Source organism: Galeopterus variegatus, unplaced genomic scaffold (genome assembly GCF_000696425.1).
Source record: "Galeopterus variegatus unplaced genomic scaffold, G_variegatus-3.0.2 Scaffold780, whole genome shotgun sequence".
NCBI classification, from domain to species: Eukaryota; Metazoa; Chordata; class Mammalia; order Dermoptera; family Cynocephalidae; genus Galeopterus; species Galeopterus variegatus.
The window spans coordinates 156,256-174,668 of NW_007726891.1; the positions used below are offsets into that span (position 1 = coordinate 156,256).

Sequence of the window (18,413 nt, forward strand, 5' to 3'; positions counted from 1 at the left end):
ACTCCTTTGCCTAACGCCACCCTGCTCCAATACCTCAGCCCTTTCTCCACTAGGAAAGGCAAGGCTTCTTTATAGGGACAGGCTATGGCCTCTTCCTGTGCGTTTCCAGACATTCTGAGAGAAGCCCATTTGCACCCCCTTGCTTCTGGCTGGTGCTAAGAAGCACCCAGATTCTCTGCCAGCAGCGGGGCCACCATAACCTTTAACTGGTCAGTCAGGTGGATGACAGGACACACTGACAGAGTCATGCATGAGGCAGGCTCCCATCGGATCACACTCTCTGATTGGTGATCATGACATTTTGGGTTGGTTAGTTCTTACTGACTTTGATTACTACCCAGGGGTACAAGGCCAAGTGTACACACTCCTGATCTAACCTATCTGCCATAATAATAAGAGTGCATTTACCTTTCGGCACCTCCCCCAGCACCTACACAGGCCTTACAGTTCACAAACTTCCCTTTGAAAATACAATCACACTTGCAAGACCAAACATTCTTCAAGCCAGTGGCTGAGGAGAAATGGCCAGACATGAGGGGGTGGGCGTGGAGGACACAAGGCTCGGAGAAATGAGGGAGGAGACAGCACATGAACAGCTTCGAGGTGACTCTTACCCGCTTCATCCGGACGCTGCGCCGCTCCAGGGAGTTGCGAACAAAAGGTGGCTTTTTGGACAGAGTGGAGCTGTCACTATCACTCCGATTCAGCTGCAAGAGAAAAGTCGTGGGAAGTCAAGCATTGTCAGATTGCATTCTGAAAGGCTCTCTGGGGCCCAGAGGGAGGTCGTGTTTCCCCACTCATCCCAGTCCTTCCCCTCCTGTGCAAACACCCAGACTTTCCTGTTCCAGGTTTCATTCTGACCTTCCTTTTCTTTATAAGTGAGCATTCACTGAGCATGTACTGTTTTGTTTTTTTTTTTCCTTTTTGTCTTTTTTCGTGTCCGGCAATGGATCGCAACCCTCAGTGTCGCGCCCGCACCGGACCGGGACCGGCAACGGGATCGCAACCCTCGGTGTCGCACCCGCACCTCACTCAGCCAGTGATCGGGAACCGGTCTGTATGTGGGATCCGAACCCTTGGCGGGAGCGCCGCCACACCCCCAAGCGGGGCCCCGCGGGCGGGCGGCCCCCCCCCCCCCCCCCCCCCTGAGCATGTACTGTTTTGTTTTTTTTTTTCCTTTTTGTCTTTTTGCGTGTCCGGCAATGGGTCGCAACCCTCAGTGTCGCGCCCGCACCGGACCGGGACCGGCAACGGGATCGCAACCCTCGGTGTCGCACCCGCACCTCACTCAGCCAGTGATCGGGAACCGGTCTGTATGTGGGATCCGAACCCTTGGCGGGAGCGCCGCCACACCCCCAAGCGGCGCACTGTAGCAGTGCGCCACCGGGCCAGCCCGCACTGAGCATGTACTGTGCATGAGCTTGCTGCAGTATCTGCATGATGATAAATGAGATGTAGTATCTCACTGAATTTTTCCAGCAACCCCACATGACAGGAGCATCACCATTTCACAAATGAGGAGATAGAGGCTTGGGGTTACGGAACTTGCCCAAGGTTGGCGAGCTGGTAAGGAGCACAGCAGGGTTTGACACCAGGCAGTGTGACTTCAGGGTATGCTGCTGTCCCCTTGACTTACTACACAAAGAGCAGGAGGCATTGACCTTCTCTGTCACTCACAGAGCCTGCTTCTACCGGCTTAAATGGAGCCATGGTCAAGATTGACATTTTTTTTTTTTTTTTAAAAAGGCAGCTCTGGAGCAAAGCCTCAGGGACAGCCATCAGCTGTGCTGATCCTGACTCTCCCCCTGGTGGAATTCCCTTCAATCACTCAGTTATTCTCTCCCCAGTGGGCTAATATTCCACATCTAGCACCAGAAATCAGGCCATCTCAGGATGGGATGCTTTTCTACTGAGAACTTGTCCCACTCCCACAGGAGGACTGGAGAGAGAGACTGGGATGACAGCACATTCCAAGAGGTGAGTGCAGGGTAGGAGCTTATTTCTCGAGTCATATTTCCAAAGTCAGTGAGGTCACCACAGGCCCATGCTACTTACTGTGCCTGTTTGTCTGGCAGCTGGCAGTTTTCTGCTGCAGGTCTCTGCTGAGAAGCTGTTAATTTTTGTGGTTATTAGTAATTATTAATGATAATGATATTAATAGCTCTGCTAAGTGGTTGAATGCAGCAACCCCTGGCACATAACTGATGAAATCACTACTGCGCTAGGCAGAGCCTCCACCAGAATCGGGAATAGAATAATGTCAACAATAGTGACAGCCACATGGACGGTGCACCTACTGCACGCCACGGGCCTCGCTGACAGTTCCGTTTAATCCTCAATCCTAACAGGAGGGAACTGAGCCTTAGGGAGATTAGAAGCTTTTACAAGTTGCACAGCTGGTAAGCATCAAAACCAGAGTTCAAGGGCCAGTTTATCTGACTCCAAGGCCATGCTCTTTCCTGGCTTCCAGACTTTGGGCTGAGAGATGAAACTAACGTGCATTACAGCTTGGTTAGCTGGACCAAATTCACTGCTACTGTGCCTCTTGGACTCAAACAGGCCACTCTCTTTTTTCCACGAACGTGCCATGTTTGTATCTCAGGAAAAGCCATTAGTGATAAATAGTGGTGGCAGCAGCAGCAACCACAACTTTGGTGGCCAGCAGTGGCTGGAACCTAGTGGTGGCACAGGTATTGAACAGCAGAAGCAGCAGTGGGCCATCTGGGGGCCACGTTCTGCCGCAGCAGCGGGGCTGTCATCACCCGATTGGCTTTGTGGTTTGATTTTGGCTATGGTCTGAACTGCCTTCTTCCTACCTGAGATTCAAGGCTGGTTTGACAGCCTTATGATGCATGTGTGAGCTACTCAATTTCCTTTCCAAAAATCTCTTTTCTGTGTATACCGCTCACTGTCTGTTTCTATTGCTTGCAATTAAGAACCCTGGCTGGTGCAGGATTTGGTAGCAGGAAGTGAAGTGATAGACTGGAAAACCAGGAGCGGCTGTGTAGTGGAGGGAGATGGGGTGCTGCACAGCTCCTATGTTCCCTGTTGGGAATTTGGTAATGTCCACTGTGAGGGTGCAAAACAGAGGGTTAAACTGTTACCTATTGTACCTCGGGAGACAGAGTGCATGCCTACGGAGTTCTAAGTAAAATGACACAAAAACATTGAGGATCTTATACTGTTGGCTGCCTCTCATAGCCTTCAGTAAGATTCCATAAGAGATACGTTTGGGATGAAGTGGGCCAGTTGGAAAGCAAAGAAGGAAAAATATATAGCTTTGCTAAGAAAATCTCTCTGTCTGTGGCATGTGATCCACATTGACTGGGAATCTTTTAATCTGAGTCTTGCAGGTTTTGAAACTGGTACAGATAATAAAAGATGGGAAGTGCCCAGCATGGTGCTTGGTGTGTTACAGATGTAACAAATGGGACTAGAGTTTCTTGTTGGAGGATGCCAACCCTGAAACGGGCTATTTAAAATAATTCCATTTAAACAGGGGACAAGAATTTTATAGTAAGCATTGGGGAAAAAAGTTGGAGTCTTTAGTTGGAAAAGAGAAACACTTTACAAAAGTTATTCTATTTTACATCTTCCAACAAAATTACAACTGCATTCTAATCCTGATGAAAAAGAATGAGTCAAACACTAATTTCTTTGGGTGTAATTTTTCTGATGAGTGACATGTTTCTCTTTGTGTTTGATTTCCTCTACAAGTTCATAACGGTGGCAATTTTGCAAAAAACAGGTTATCCATTCACCTAAGGGCTTTTCTAAATCCTTCAAATGATTCACATTTGAAACACTGATTGGATTTTTCTCTTCTGCAGTTGTGAGCTGGCTCAATTGCAGGGTCCTTTACCTGGGATTTAGGACTCTCCCAATATCACGTTCAGTGACTTTAGGAAATCCTGTTCTTTTTGCAAAATATGCAGCCAACATGCATTGTGCCTGGATTATCTTTTCAAATGCTTACAAGCTCAAACAATTAGCTAGAGACTTAACGTAGAAGGGAGGAGTTTATGTTATTACTAGGATGGACTGCAGGGAATGTTTTCATAGGGACTAATTTGATAAGTAGCCAATAAATTAGCAAAATTTTCATGTAATGAAGAGATGAGCTTCTCCACTCAATCTTATAATTATAGGCCTTGGATAGTGAATGCTCAGATATAAGAACCTCCCTGTTGATATCCTCCTCCTCCCATAAGAGTAGTCAGGTAAATGGCAGGTTGATGATGGAGAATGTGTTCCACGGGCCTCTCTTCTGTGGGGTCTTGTTGGAACATCAGGCAGGAAGGTTCTGTTTATGTTTCTAGTTACTATTCAGTGGTTTTATATGGTGGAGGGGAAGGAAGGATGTTGACATATCCCTTGAGCCCAGAACTCAGGTAAGGTATGCCCATGTCTTATCTGTGCCATCCCCGTGGAAGGTCAGGAGCAGGGGCTGGTTCTGTAGCCCCAGCAACCAGCATGACCCCTCAGACCTGGTAAGTGCTCAGACCCTCCACGCAGGGTAGAACAAAGAAAACTGGGCTGGCCTAGGAAGGGGCAGGTGAATTGGACAGCGAGGTGAGGGTGTGAAGGAACAAAGGTCACTGCAGGACTTGTGAACTCCAGTGGGGGCTGACAGAGCAACCGGAGTAGGTGAAGAGGGCCGGGTGGAGGCCAGAATAAACTGGAAAGCTCCCTACCCCCCACGCCCTGCTCAGCTCCAGCCGATTGTTGCCATATGAAAACATGTCACCTGTGGTGCCAGAGAGTCTTTTTTTTTTTCCAATAGAAACTGGGATTTTATGTCAACTTCTCCATTTTTATTTTATTTTTAACTGCCTTTCTTAAGTTTTAAATGTTGGCAACAAGTTCAATTAAAAAAAACAAAACCCAGCCTGTAGTTAGGTCTGTGGTCACTTTGCAAACTCAGGCTGTATATTGGAGTCGCTCTGGAGGTGAGAAAGAAATGCCCACTCACTAGGGGACAGCGAGGGGTCAGTCTGATCTCAGCAAGTGGTGGCATGGGAGGGAGAGAGGAGGTGCGTCAGCGGGAACTATAATAATGATAACATCGACCGAGTACTGGCTAAACAATCCTATGAAGTGGGTCTGTGAACTCCACATGAGGAAACTGAGGCTCAGAGCTGTTAATGTGCCCTAGGGGAGGAGGAAGGCATCCACGCTTGCTTACCCGGCACACATACTGGCTCTGGGGTCCCGGGGAGAAAGTCTTAGAGCGGATGATAGTGCTTCCTCGAAGAAATGGCCCTGAGGACGGGGTGCCCACCCGCCGGTCCTTGGGCCGCACCACCGTGGGGGATGGGGCTGGTGTCTCGGTGTTGGTCTCTTTGTCCACCTGAGGAAGAAGTCAGCCTTGAGGCCACCAGTGTCGACAAAGTCTCAGCCACTCACCTAGTGACTGCTCACCCCTCCCCACTCCTGTCACCTCACCTTGGCCCACAGGTACAGCTGGGGCTTCCTCAGCTTTAGCCCTGCTGGGTTAACTCAGCTCAGTCCAGCCAGGGTGGTACCCAAGGCCGGGAGTGCCGACCCCATTCCTCCAGGAAATGTGTGCTTGAGGCTAGTGCGAGAACACTCAGTCCCAAACTTAACGTGAGCAGCAGAGATACGTCAAGCACTGATGTCCTTGAGCTCACACCTTAAAGACTTATGTACCAACCACAAAGCCATACCCAAGGCCTCCACTGCCCTGGTCAAGAACTATAGATGCTTTCTTGGAATTATGGAAGCAACCAGCAAGTCTCATTTTTAGAACTAGGGCATCAGATTTCTACTGTCCATGCACAGTAGCCACCAGGAAAAGATAAACAAAAACACCTAAACGTCGGGCCTTTGTTAGCCTAAATAGTGCCTTTATGTAACTTTGAAAAAGGCACTCCCTCTGGCTGGAGAAATTGTAAAATGATGCCCTTTTGGTGTGGAGGAGTTAGAAGAAGGGCCCGAATTCTACTCCAGCCCCCACCCACCCCATGGCCAGGACCCTTGGTGAGGTGTACCACGTGCAGCTCCACCCAGGTGCCCTGCTCAAACACAGCAGGTGCTCTAGTTCCAGGAGTCCTACAGGTTCAAATAACATAGGGATCGCTGTGGCAAGGGGACCCTGTTACAGCACCCTAGCACAGCAGGGAAGCCGGAGGTACGGGAACTTCACTGCGCTCCCTTTCCTACTGCACTTTGGGCAGACAAGGCCTCTGAATCCATCTGCAAGGCTGGTATTAAGGTGTTCATTTTATTTTTATTATTATTTTTTTTCCTTTTTGTCTTTTTTCGTGACCGCCCAATGGGATCGCAACCCTCGGTGTTGTGCCCGCACCTCGCTCAGCCAGTGAGTGGCCGGTCTGTACGTGGGATCCGAACCCTCGGCGGGAGCGCCGCCGCGCTCTCAAGCAGCGCACTGTAGCAGTGCACTACCGGGCCGGCCCAAGGTGTTCATTTTAGAGGTGAGGAAACAGAGGCTCCAGAGGGATGAAGCCACCTGCCTGAGACTACACAGCTGGGGATTTGAACCCAGACCTATCTGACTGCAAAGCTTGAGATCCGTACAGAGAAACAGGGAAACCACAGAGGGCAGAAGAGAGGAGCAAGTCAGCCTCTCCTGGTTCACTGTCACCAAAATGAACAAAGTACAGGCAGTGACACTCCTGAACAACCTACTGCACTCACCCCGTTCTGAGGGTCTGTCTCCTAATGCTGGAGGACAAGATTTGGCCCCGAGCCTTTTCTAACTGCCTAGGCTCAAGAAATGAGGGCTATATCCCCAAGACCCTTCCCATCTCCCCAACCCTCCCTACCTTTAATGCTGGGTACCCATCCACATCTGGTGAGACTTTCTCATCGAAAACGTCCTCCTCTCCCTCCTCCTCCTCTTCCTCGGCCGCCCCCTCGTTCTCGCTGGTCTCCTCCTCATACCTCCTGTGATGACAAAGCACTTTGGTGACCACCCAGAAACCACCATGCCTCTGCTCACCTGCCTTTAAGTGCACTGGGGCTTGGCTTCTAAGCCTCTTCATGATTGAGGGCACATTTTAAAAACAGAACCCAATATTAGTGAGGTATAACTTATACACAACAAAAAAGCATTTTCAGTATATAGTTCAATGAGTTTTGACCAGCCACCTGTGTAACCATTACCACACTCAAGATATAGAAGGTTCCCTGTAGCCTTTCCCAGTTAATATCCCCCCCCCGCCGGCAGCCACTGATCAGCTGTCATTATAGATTAGATTTGTTTTTTCTAGCTTCATATAAATGGAATCAGACAGTATATGCTCTTTTGTCTTCTTGCTGTCAGCATAACGTTTTTGAAGTTCATCTATGTTCCTACATGCATCAGTAGGTCGCTCCTGTTTATTGCTGAGTAAGACTCCACTGGATGGACACATTGCAACTTGTTTAGTGCTTCATCAGTTGATGAACATTTGAATTGCTTCCATTTCTTAGCACTTACAAATAAAGCTTCCATGAACATTCACACATAAGTCTTTGTGTAGACATAGGTTTTCATTTCTCTTGGATAATGTATTAGTTTTCTTTTTTTTTTTTTTGTCTTTTTTGTCTTCTTTTTTCGTGACCGGCAACGGATCGCAACCCTCAGTGTCGTGCCCGTACCGGACCGGGACCGGCAACGGGATTGCAACCCTCGGTGTTGCCCCCTCTCCTCGCTCAGCCAGTGAGCGGCCGGTCTGTATGTGGGATCCGAACCCTCAGCAGGAGCGCCGCCGCGCTTCCCAAGCGGCACACTGTAGCAGTGCGCCACCAGGCCGGCCCATGTATTAGTTTTCTAGGGCTGCCAAAATGATACACCACAGGCTGGGTGGCTTAGACAACAGAAATGTCTTTCTTGCAATTCTGGAGGCTGGAAATCCAAGATCAAGGTGCTGGCAGGTTTGGTTTCTCCTGAGGCCTCTTGCTTTGGCTAGCAGATGGCCACCCTCTTGCTGTGTCCTCACATGGTCTTTCCTGTGTGTTCACACATTCCTGGTGTTTCTGTGTGTCTAAATTTCTTCTTCTTATAAGGACATCAGTCAGATTGCATTATGTCCCGCTGTAACCTTCACAGCCTCATGTTAACTTAATTTTCTCTTTAAAGGCCCCATCTCCAAATACAGTCACATTCTGAAGCAATGGAGCTTAGGGCTTCAATAAATGAATTTTGGGGGGGACACAATTCAGCCCATAACAGATATACAGTGAAGAGCAGAATTACTGGGTCATACAGTAAGTGTCAGTTTATCCTTTTAAGAAACCAACCATTTCCACAAAGTGGTTTTGCCATTTTACATTCCTGCCAGCAACTCTATGAGAGTCCCAGTTCCTCATCTACACCTGGATTGTTAGTCTTTAAATGCAGTCATTCTATTGGCTGAGAACTGGCATTTTATTGTGGCTTTAATTTGCATTTTCTTGCTATGAAAATTGTCATGCATTTATTGGCCATTTATATGTTTTCTTTTGCAAAATATCTGCTAGAATCTTTTTTTTTTTTTTTTTTTAAAGATGACCGGTAAGGGGATCTTAACCCTTGACTTGGTGTTGTCAGCACCACGCTCACCCAGTGAGCTGACCGGCCATCCCTATATGGGATCCGAACCCGGGGCCTTGGTGTTATCAGCACCGCACTCTACCGAGTGAGCCACGGGCCGGCCCCCTGCTAGAATCATTTTAACGTTTACTTGTACACGTTTGTAGGGTACAGTGTGTTGTTTCATCGCATGCATATACTGCACAATGATTCACTTAGGGTAAATAGCAAGAATCTTTAGTCCCTTAAAAATTGGGTTGTCTGGGGCCGGCCCGGTGGCGCACTGCTACAGTGCGCCGCTTGGGAGCGCGGCGGCGCTCCCGCCGAGGGTTCGGATCCCACATGCAGACTGGTTCCTGCTCACTGGCTGAGCGAGGTGCAGGCGCAGCACCGAGGGTTGCGATCCTGTTGCCGGTCCCGGTCCGGTACGGGCACGACACTGAGGGTTGCGATCCGTTGCCGGACACGAAAAAAGACAAAAAGGAAAAAAAAAAATTGGGTTGTCTTTTTATTATTGAGTTGTAAGAGATAACTATATATTCTGGATATGAATCCTTTGTCAGATATACATATTGCAAATATTTTCTCGAAGTCTGTGGCTTGCCTTTTCATTTTCTAAATGGTATCTTCCGAGTAACAGAAGTTTTTGATTGTGATAAAGTCCAATTTATCAATTCTTTTCTTTTATGACTTGTGCTTTTTATGTCCTATTTAAGAAGTCTTTGCCTTATCCAAAGTTGCTAAGAATTTCTCTCATACTTTTTTCTGAAGTTTAATAGTTTCAGTTTTTATGTTTAACTCTATGACCCATTTCAGATTCATTTTTGTACATGGTGTGAAGTAAGCATCAACACTTATTTTTTTCCATATGGATATCCAATTGTTCCAACACCATTTGTTGAAGAGACTTTACTCTTTATAACTATCCATTTCCCTTGGACTCCAGAGTTGGAAGGATTTCATGTGACAAATGGACTGCATTTGTTGAGTAGTGATTTATCACTGTTCCCATCTTGACTTCTCAAAGGCATACATAACTGCCGGGCTTCTGATCAGCATGAGGCAGTGTTATCACACTGGGCCGAAAGAATTCCAGCCAAAAGCAGAGAATTTGACATGTACTTAGCTGGCTCAGTGAGACTGTGGGTAAACATAAAAATCTCCCTGAGGATTTTCCCAATGGAGAGAATAAATCTTGGACCTCCTCTCCCAACCCTGTGTTTAAAACTACCCCTTTACTTAGATGGGGACTATTGCTATGGAGGGGTCTTTGCTCTTTCTCCTTGGCCCCAGCAGTCTATCTACTTATAAAAGAGCCCCTGAACATGTGAAGATACAGAAAGCACCTCCACAAAGAATTCTGCAGAAGCCACAATGAACAGCATTTATCGAAAGCTTAATAAGCACTAGGTGGTATGCTAAGGCCTTACAACACTGCTGAAAGAGATGATCTCCATTTTACAGATTCAAAAAGTGAGGAGTATACCAGCCAGCTGCCAAAATAAAAAGTGAGGAGCAAGTTTAGTTCAGTTGGTTAGAACACGGTGTTATAAAACCAAGGCCAAGGGTTCAAATCCCTGTACAGGCCAGCGCCCAAAAAAGAATAAAAACAAAGTGAGGAGCAGAGGCTGACAGGCCTCGTTCAATGCCACAGGCTGCCAAGTGGTAGAGCCAGATTTCTAACCCTGGTTCGTCTAACTCCAAGAAGCACTCAACCACTATGGAAGTCTCTTCTATTTGAGTGTGAATGAGATTTAAATATTCCAGGACAGGTAAAAACAAAACAAGGCACAAAACCACTCAATCTCATTTATAAAGAGAAAAATAATTATAATAGAAAGTACCTTCTCACCCATTGGAGTGGCAAAAAAAATAACTGATAATATCAAGTGCTGGTGAAGGTACAGAAACGGGCATGTCCCTGCGGGGAGTCTAAATTAGGGCAGCCAATTTACACTCAGAAGCAATTTAGCCTTAGCTGTTAAAATAAAAAAAATGTACATATTCATAATTAAGAACATTAATTCGATTAAATTGAGTGTCAGAGAGGGTGTAGGTTAAGCGTACTCTTTACCATTGCTGGTGGGAGCATTTACTACAATACAATCTTATTTGACTACTCTGCAATGTCTATTGAAATATAAAACACACCCTGGGACCCTGCACTGCCACTTCTCAACATCTGCCCTAGACAAACAACACATGCAAGTTCCCAAGAGGCAAATGCAAGGATTTTTCACTTGCACATTGTCTGTGATTATACTCTCCCATATTTTCTAATACTGTTAGTTTTGTTTTGCTTGTGGATCTTAAAGAAAATCCAGTATTCTGATTATATGCACTACGGAAACCTAAACAAACAAAAAGAGGGAGTAACAATGGCATACTGGGCTTTGGATGCTGAGGAAGGGTGTAAATTAGAACAGAAGGCCAGTCTTTTTGGAGACCTCCGCCCAGAATCTTGGGGGAGGGGCTACAGATGGATTTACCCCACTATAGCAGCTGAGCCCCCAGTCCTCTTTGTAAGTCAGCCTCTGGGGAAGTTTGAATGGCAAGGGGTGGGGAGAGAGGGGGACACAAAGGGAAAAAGAACAGAAGGCGGTTGCTAGGAGACGGCTTGAAAAGTCTCAACACAAGCTAGGAATTTGGAGGAAACCACTGATCTTGTGCCAGGGTTTTGGGAGACAGGTCCTGGGCCTATTTCTGGCATCAGACCTTCGCCTGTATGAGCCATAGCCCAGTACAGCTCAGCAGTGTGCCAGAGAGGAGGAGAGAGAAAGAGAGAAAAGGTGTGAAAGAAAGAGGGGGAGAAAGAGAGAAGGAGAAATTGAGACAATTTAGAGAAAACCCTAAAACAAAGGAACATACAATAACTGTAGGAACGTTGCCATGCTCGTTATCACATGGAAAAATAGCAAAGGAGAAGACCAAGACGGGGATCAGCAAACTATAGGCTGTGGGCCATAACCAGTCTGCTGCTTTTTTTTGGACAGGCCAAGCTATGAATGATTCTCATATTTTTAATGGCTGGAAAAAGTCAAAAGGGGAATGATATTTCACGACAGGTGCAAATTATATGAAATGCAAAATGTCAGTGTCCATAAATGAAGTTTCACTGGAACACAGGGTCGTTTGCTTACATATTGTCTGTGGCTACTTTCACATGACAAGGGCAGAGTGGAGTAGATGCAACAGAATCCATACGGCCCACAAAGCAACACTATTTACCACTAGGTCCCTTCCAATATTTGTCATCGGGCCCCTTATCATCGTTTGCTGACCCTTGAAGTAAAAGGTATCAAGGGAGGGCTACTTCTGAGACCAAATATATAATTTGGGGCTATAATAAAATACCAATACAGAATGCTTCCTTTGCATCAGGGTCTGTGTTAAGTGCTTATCACACATAATTTTGTTGAATCTGCAAAATACCCCACGACAGTGACTATTATTTTTTTATTTTTATTTTTTTTTTGTCTTTTTCCGTGTCCGGCAACAGATCGCAACCCTCAGTGTTGCCCCCGTACCGGACCGGGGACCGGCAACGGGATTGCAATCCTCGGCGTTGCTCCCGCGCCTCGCTCAGCCAGTGAGTGGGAACCGGTCTGTATGTGGGATCCGAACCCTCGGGCGGGAGCGCCGCCGCGCTTCCCAAGCGGTGCACTATCCAGTGCGCCACCGGGCTGGCCCGGCAGTGACTATTTTTAAAATCTATTTCACTGATGAGAAAATGGAAGTTAATAGCCATAGTTCTCAGCCCAGGCTCACATTTGAATTATCCAGGGAGCCTTTAAAACTTACTGATGCTCAGGCCCCAGACCTAATCCCACAGGAAGTTGGCTGAGCTAGTGTCCGAATCCATATGTCTGAAATCAAAGCACATGCACTTAAGACCAACCTACACTTCCTTCCAAATGGCAAGATGCATAGGCTGTAGTCATTTCCTAGGTGGGATTTATCCTCTTCCTTTCCAGCTGGTAGTTAGCATTGCTGCTTCTTTTTTTCCTAATAATAATTCCTGCCATTTATTGAATGTCTACTATGTGCTTTGCACTTTAGCTTCATGAGTGGCTTTTCCTTAAGTTTTTTCCAGCAAATCTATTCAGTCAGTGTTATTTCCCCAGTTTTCAGTTGAAGCTCAGACAAGGTTAAAGTGACTTGCCTACCAGTGGTTGCCCTTGTTGGGGAAGAGAGTGATGGGAAGGAAAGAGATGTAGCTTCCATAATTCTGGTAACACTCTGCTTTTTGATTCAGGCGTCGATTACATGGTTTAGTTTGGTTTCTGAAGATTCATTGAGCTGTATACACTTAGATTAACTTTTCTCTATGTGTATTGCACTGCAATAAAACGTTAAAAAAATGTTGACTAAATTTACACAAAAAATGATGAAACTGGGATTCGAACTTTAGTCCATTCCATTGTTTCTTAAAGTGTGTGGTGAGACCTTTCTGCCCGTATACAAGGAAATAAACAGCATTGAGTCATTAGGTCAGAAAACTGTCCCCTTTTCAATTCTTGTTCAGACAGTCTGAATACACAAAGGAGAAAGTCTTTTTTGGTTTTTTGGCAATAGCATGTTTTTATAGAATGTCTTCAATATCGCTGAAACACTTGCTAACCTTCCTTTTTAATAACAGGACAGAAGACCTCAGGCTTAGCAAGCAATATATCTAGCTAGAACTTTAATAATATTGTTTTATTTTCATTACATTGGATTTTCCAGTTACCTTCTGAGGCAGACTTGGCTCATGGGCTACCTGATAACCATTGCCACTTTTTCCCTTAATAACAGAAACTTGGTTTTTGTACCTAACTAACAAACCTCATTTCCTGGTCTCCCTTGCAGTTAGGAGGGCCAAGTGGCTAAGCTTGGCCAATGAAAAGTAAGCAGCAGTTGCTGTGTGAAACTTTCAGGAGTGCTGCATGGTTAAAGGTGCACAGGCACATTCTTTTGTCTTCTCTCCTGAGAGATGCCTGCCTGATGGCTGGTGATCCAGCAGCCCTCTTGGGCTATAAAGCAGCCTCAATAACAGAGATCACATAGTAAAGACAGCAAAGCAGAGAAGAGGAGCCTGGGTTCCCAGTAACACCATGGACCTGACAGAACTTGATTCCCTGGATTGCTTCCTTTCATTCTTCTTTTTAAATCATAAAGAAATTATCTTCTATCTTATTTATGCCTAATATTTCTGCTCTTTATTCCTAGCAGTCAAATCTAGTTCCTTACTGAGGACTCTTTAATTTATGGCAAACTATACAAATTGTCCATTTATAAAGTTTCTTTAAAATTATTTTTTGACCAAAATAAATGTCAGTGCATTAAGACAAAAAATAACATTAGGTGTGAACTAGCATGGGTGATTCATGGAACATAAAATGACAAATTGGGAAGGGATTTTGGGAACCTCTGTCCTATGCTGTATTGCCTTGTTGCCTACAGAGAACCCATGAGGAAAGAGGTTCTCAGCTTTTCCAGGGGAACCTTTCTCCTGGTTGCCCTGGTATTTGGGGATCTCATCCCTGGGCCCGGTCCGAGCCAGCTCAGCTCATGAGGCCCAAGGGAGTGCTCGCTTACCAGCTGTCTTCCAGCACCTGTGTGCTACTCCTTCCCTCCTGCCTCTTCTCCAGCTCCACTGCTGTCTGTTCCAACAGAGCAGACACAGCGTCCTGCAGAGACAAAGGCTGCCGGGTCAGAGGGCTCACGATGGGCACCACCCTACCTGTCAGGAATCAGAGCATCTCAGAGCTGTGACCCTCTCAGTAAACTGAGGGTACAACCGAAGACCAGAGTGGTTGTGTGTCTTGTCCAAGGTCACATATAAATTGGAAATACAGTCCTTAGCTCCTCTAACTGGCAGTTCTCCAGAGAATAACCCATGCAAGTGTGGACCTACTCAGCAGAGTTTTGGAAGACACCCAGGTTTAGCAGTTAAGGGAGACAGAATTGTGGATCTCTGACTGTAAGGAGATCATAGTGTCATCAGAAAGACCAACACATGAACCTTCGATGACAAAACAAAGTGATAAGGACTAGGAGAGAGATAAATATCAGATGTTTGGCAACAGAGGAGCAGTGACAAAGCTTGGGGGGTTGCATTCAGGGAGGGCTTCCTGGAAGAACACCTATACTGAAAGGTGTTGCTACAGTTTGAATGTGTATCCCACATTTCATGTGCTGGAAACTTAATCCCCAAATTCATAAACTGATTGGAGTTGGGGCCTTTGGGAGGCAATTAGGATTAGATAAGGTCATGAGGGTGGGGCCCTCATGATGGAACTGGTGGCTTTGTAAGAAAAGGAAGACAGACCTGAGCTGACACGCACACTCTTACCCTCTAGACATGTTATGCCCTCTGCCACATTATGCTGCAGCAAGAAGGCCCTCACCAGATGCTGGCACCACACCCTCAGACTTCCCAGCCTCCAGGTCTATGAGCTAAAAAAACTTCTACTGTTTTTAAAAATTACCCAGGAAGTGGTATTCTGTTCTAGCAATAAAAAATGGACTAAGACTGGTATCTACAGCAAGGAAGCCTGCATGACTTAATGAAATTATTTAACCTCTCTCAGACTCAGTTTTCCTCTAATAACTACTACAAAGAGTTGTTATGAAGATTGATTGAGAGTATATAAAGTATGCAGGAAGGCCCTGATGGAGTTTGGATGTGTTGTCCCCTCCAAAACTCATGTGGAAATTTGATCTCCAAGGTGGCAGTGTTGGAAACTGATTGAGTCATGGGGGTGGATCCCTCATGAATGGATTAGTGCTCTCCCTGGGGGAGGGGGGATTAATGAGTGAGTTCTCGCTCTATTAGTTCCCGCAAGAGCTCGTTGCTTAAAAAGACCCTGGCACCTCCTCTCTCTCTCTTGCTTCCTCTCTCGCCATGAGATCTGCTTGTACCCACAGGCTGCCTGCCACTTTCCACCATGAGTAGAAGCAGCCTGAGGCCCGTGCCAGATGCGGCTGTCCCAGAATCGTAAGCGAAATAAACCTCTTTTCCTTATAAATTACCCAGTCTCAGGTATTTCTGTTATAGCAACACAAAACGGAGTAAAACAGGTCCCCAGCACATAATTAGCACCCAGTAAATGGCAGCTAATACTAGAGCAAAAACTGGATCCTGTAGTTTTCTGAGCACATGGTTAATGTACAATTACTCTTGGTAGTGTGGGTCAGAGCCTAGATAATTCGTGAAATTTTCTTTTGAGGAAGGAAGAAGGGAACTAAAGTCAATCCAAGACCTGGTATATGCGAGGTACTATGACAGATTGTTTATGTGTATCATCTTATTTAATCTTTACAACCATCCTGATAGGTACGAATTATTATTACTCCCTTGAGAAACCGAAGTGAGGGAACTAGCATGCCTAGGGTTGATGTTACTTACCCAAGGCCACACTCTAAAAAGGAGAGGAGTTTGGTTCAAGACCTTTGCCAGCTCACTGTTTCCTTTTTGGAGTGGGAGAGACTTAGCTTTATTCCTTATTAGATATATGTCTTCATGTAATTTGTATTATGTGCAGCCTTGGTAAACTGCACATAATAAACAGGACAGTGTATGACACAAAAAAGTGCAGAAAATATGTTGATGAAAAAGAAGAGGAGGAGGGGGAAAGAGGAATGAGAAAGAGGACTAGGAGGAGAAAGAGAAAAAGAAAATAGACTTAATCTTTACCCTTACCTTTAAGCAAGTACTGATAAAGGGAAGAAGCACTACAGAGAATCACAAGACAACCTGAATCCCAAACACTCTCTATTTGGGCTCTTTGATGTGGTCACCTCATTAACTGAGTCCTGGCAGGTCTATTTGGCCAGAGGTATATGGCCTTTCTAGATGCAGGAAACAGTTTAAGGATATTTTAATGATTAAAGTATACTGCACTAAAATGAAAATAGTACATATTTTCTAACCCAAAATAGGCAAATGTAAGATTTTCAAGTAACTCAAAGTAATAACAAAACAGTTACCATTTATTAAGCCCTTACCAAGTGCTCTTTGCATGTATTTCTTCAAAGCTTTGTAACAACCTTTTATGGCTCATATTAGACAAGAAAAAAATGGAGGTTTCTGACTCTTGTCACCCAACTAAGAAATACTCAGTCTTCTGACCGTCCTTCCCATGACTTACCACTGCCTCTTATGTAAAGCTTCCACTATGAACCTTGCACACAGCAGGGTCTCAATAAAGGTTAATTTCTTACCTCCCACAGTTTTCTCCTCCTTCCTCCACTTCATTTTTTAAAAATTGTGAATTAAGGTTTTCATCATCAGGTAAAGCAAAGTAAAGAAAGAGGAAGCACAGTGCAGAAGAGAGTGAGCTGCAGGAGAGCTACCTGCCCTTAGCAGAGACCTCTCCTTCCCTGCCCTCTTCCCCTACCCCTGTCCACTCCACTTCCTCCACCTCTCAGACCCGACTGTCCTACTTCTGGGAGAGGGTTTCCCTTCCATCCACCCAGGTGCTGCATGTGAGGGACAAGAGCACACACCTGGTCCCAACTCACCGTGTTTTCAGGTCCTTGGGTGGGGCCTGTGGCTCCCACTGGCTTGGACTCCCTGCTCTGTTTCTCCAAGTATTTGTAGCTTAGGAGGTTGTACCAGCGAGTTGACCTCTCCCCGGACTGGCAGACCTCAGCCAGGCTGATCTGGGCGCCTCCCTGTTGGGGATGGAAAAAAGGAGAGTGTAAGTAGGGGGTGACAAGGTGTTCTGACAATTTGGCTTCTAGGACAGTATGGAAAACACCGCTCAAGGTGAGATGGAGGCTTCCTGGGAGGAAGAAAGGGCTAGTTGTTAACATTGCCTATACCTCATTCATTCACTTATTCATTCATTAGTTTAACCGTTCGCCAAATCTTTACTGAGCTCCTATCCTATGATGTTTTTCTTTTTGTGTGTGATAAAGGACACCTCACATAAAATTTACCATCATCACCACTTTTAAGTATACAGTTCAGTAATGTTAAGTATATTCACATTTGTAAAACAGATCTCCAAAACTTTTCCACCTTGCAAATCTGAAACTCTATAGTTAAACAATTCCCTCTTTCCCCTCCCCACAGCCCCTAATAACCACCATTCTACTTTGTTTCTATGAATTTTACTATTTTAAATACCTCATATATAACTGGAGTCATACAGTATTTGTCTTTTTGTAACTGGATTGTTTCTCTTAACAGTGTCCTCAAGATCCATCTGCATTATAGCATGTATCAGAATTTCCTTCCTTTTTAGATATACAAATGGCCAACAGTCATATGAAAAAATGCTCAACATCACTCAGCATCCGGGAAATGCAAATCAAAACTACACTGAGATACCATCTCACCCCAGTGAGGATGGCTAAAATCCAAAAGACTTTGAACGATAAATGCTGGCGAGGTTGCGGAGAAAAAGGAACTCTCATACATTGTTGATGGGACTGCAAAATGGTGCAGCCTCTATGGAAAATGGTATGGAGATTCCTCAAACAGTTGCAGATAGATCTGCCATATGACCCAGCTATCCCACTGCTGGGAATATATCCAAAGGAATGGAAATCATCAAGTCGAAGGTATACCTGTACCCCAATGGTCATTGCAGCACTCTTTACAATAGCCAAGAGTTGGAATCAGCCCAAATGTCCATCATCGGATGAGTGGATACGGAAAATGTGGTATATCTACACAATGGAATACTACTCAGCTATAAAAACGAATGAAATACTGCCATTTGCAACAACATGGATGGACCTTGAAAGAATAATATTAAGAGAAACGAGTCAGGCAGAGAAAAATACCACATGTTTTCACTTATTGGAGGGAGCTAAAGGTGAATGAATCAATTCACACACATACATACACACACACACACACACACACACACACACACACACACAC

General features: G+C 45.5%; 1 protein-coding gene across 2 annotated transcripts in view; it reads right to left on the reverse strand.

Annotated features, from left to right (window-relative positions):
* The window catches only part of WWC1 (WW and C2 domain containing 1), an 83,169-nt gene that overhangs the window by 7,326 nt on the left and 57,430 nt on the right, over positions 1–18,413 (reverse strand). For both annotated transcript variants that reach the window (XM_008572402.1, XM_008572403.1), the window contains 5 exons: positions 17,042–17,194; positions 14,114–14,205; positions 6,807–6,927; positions 5,186–5,350; positions 615–707 (listed from right to left, as the gene is read on the reverse strand). In XM_008572402.1, the coding sequence (XP_008570624.1) occupies positions 615–707; positions 5,186–5,350; positions 6,807–6,927; positions 14,114–14,205; positions 17,042–17,194 (624 nt within the window). The remainder of the gene's footprint in view (positions 1–614; positions 708–5,185; positions 5,351–6,806; positions 6,928–14,113; positions 14,206–17,041; positions 17,195–18,413) is intronic.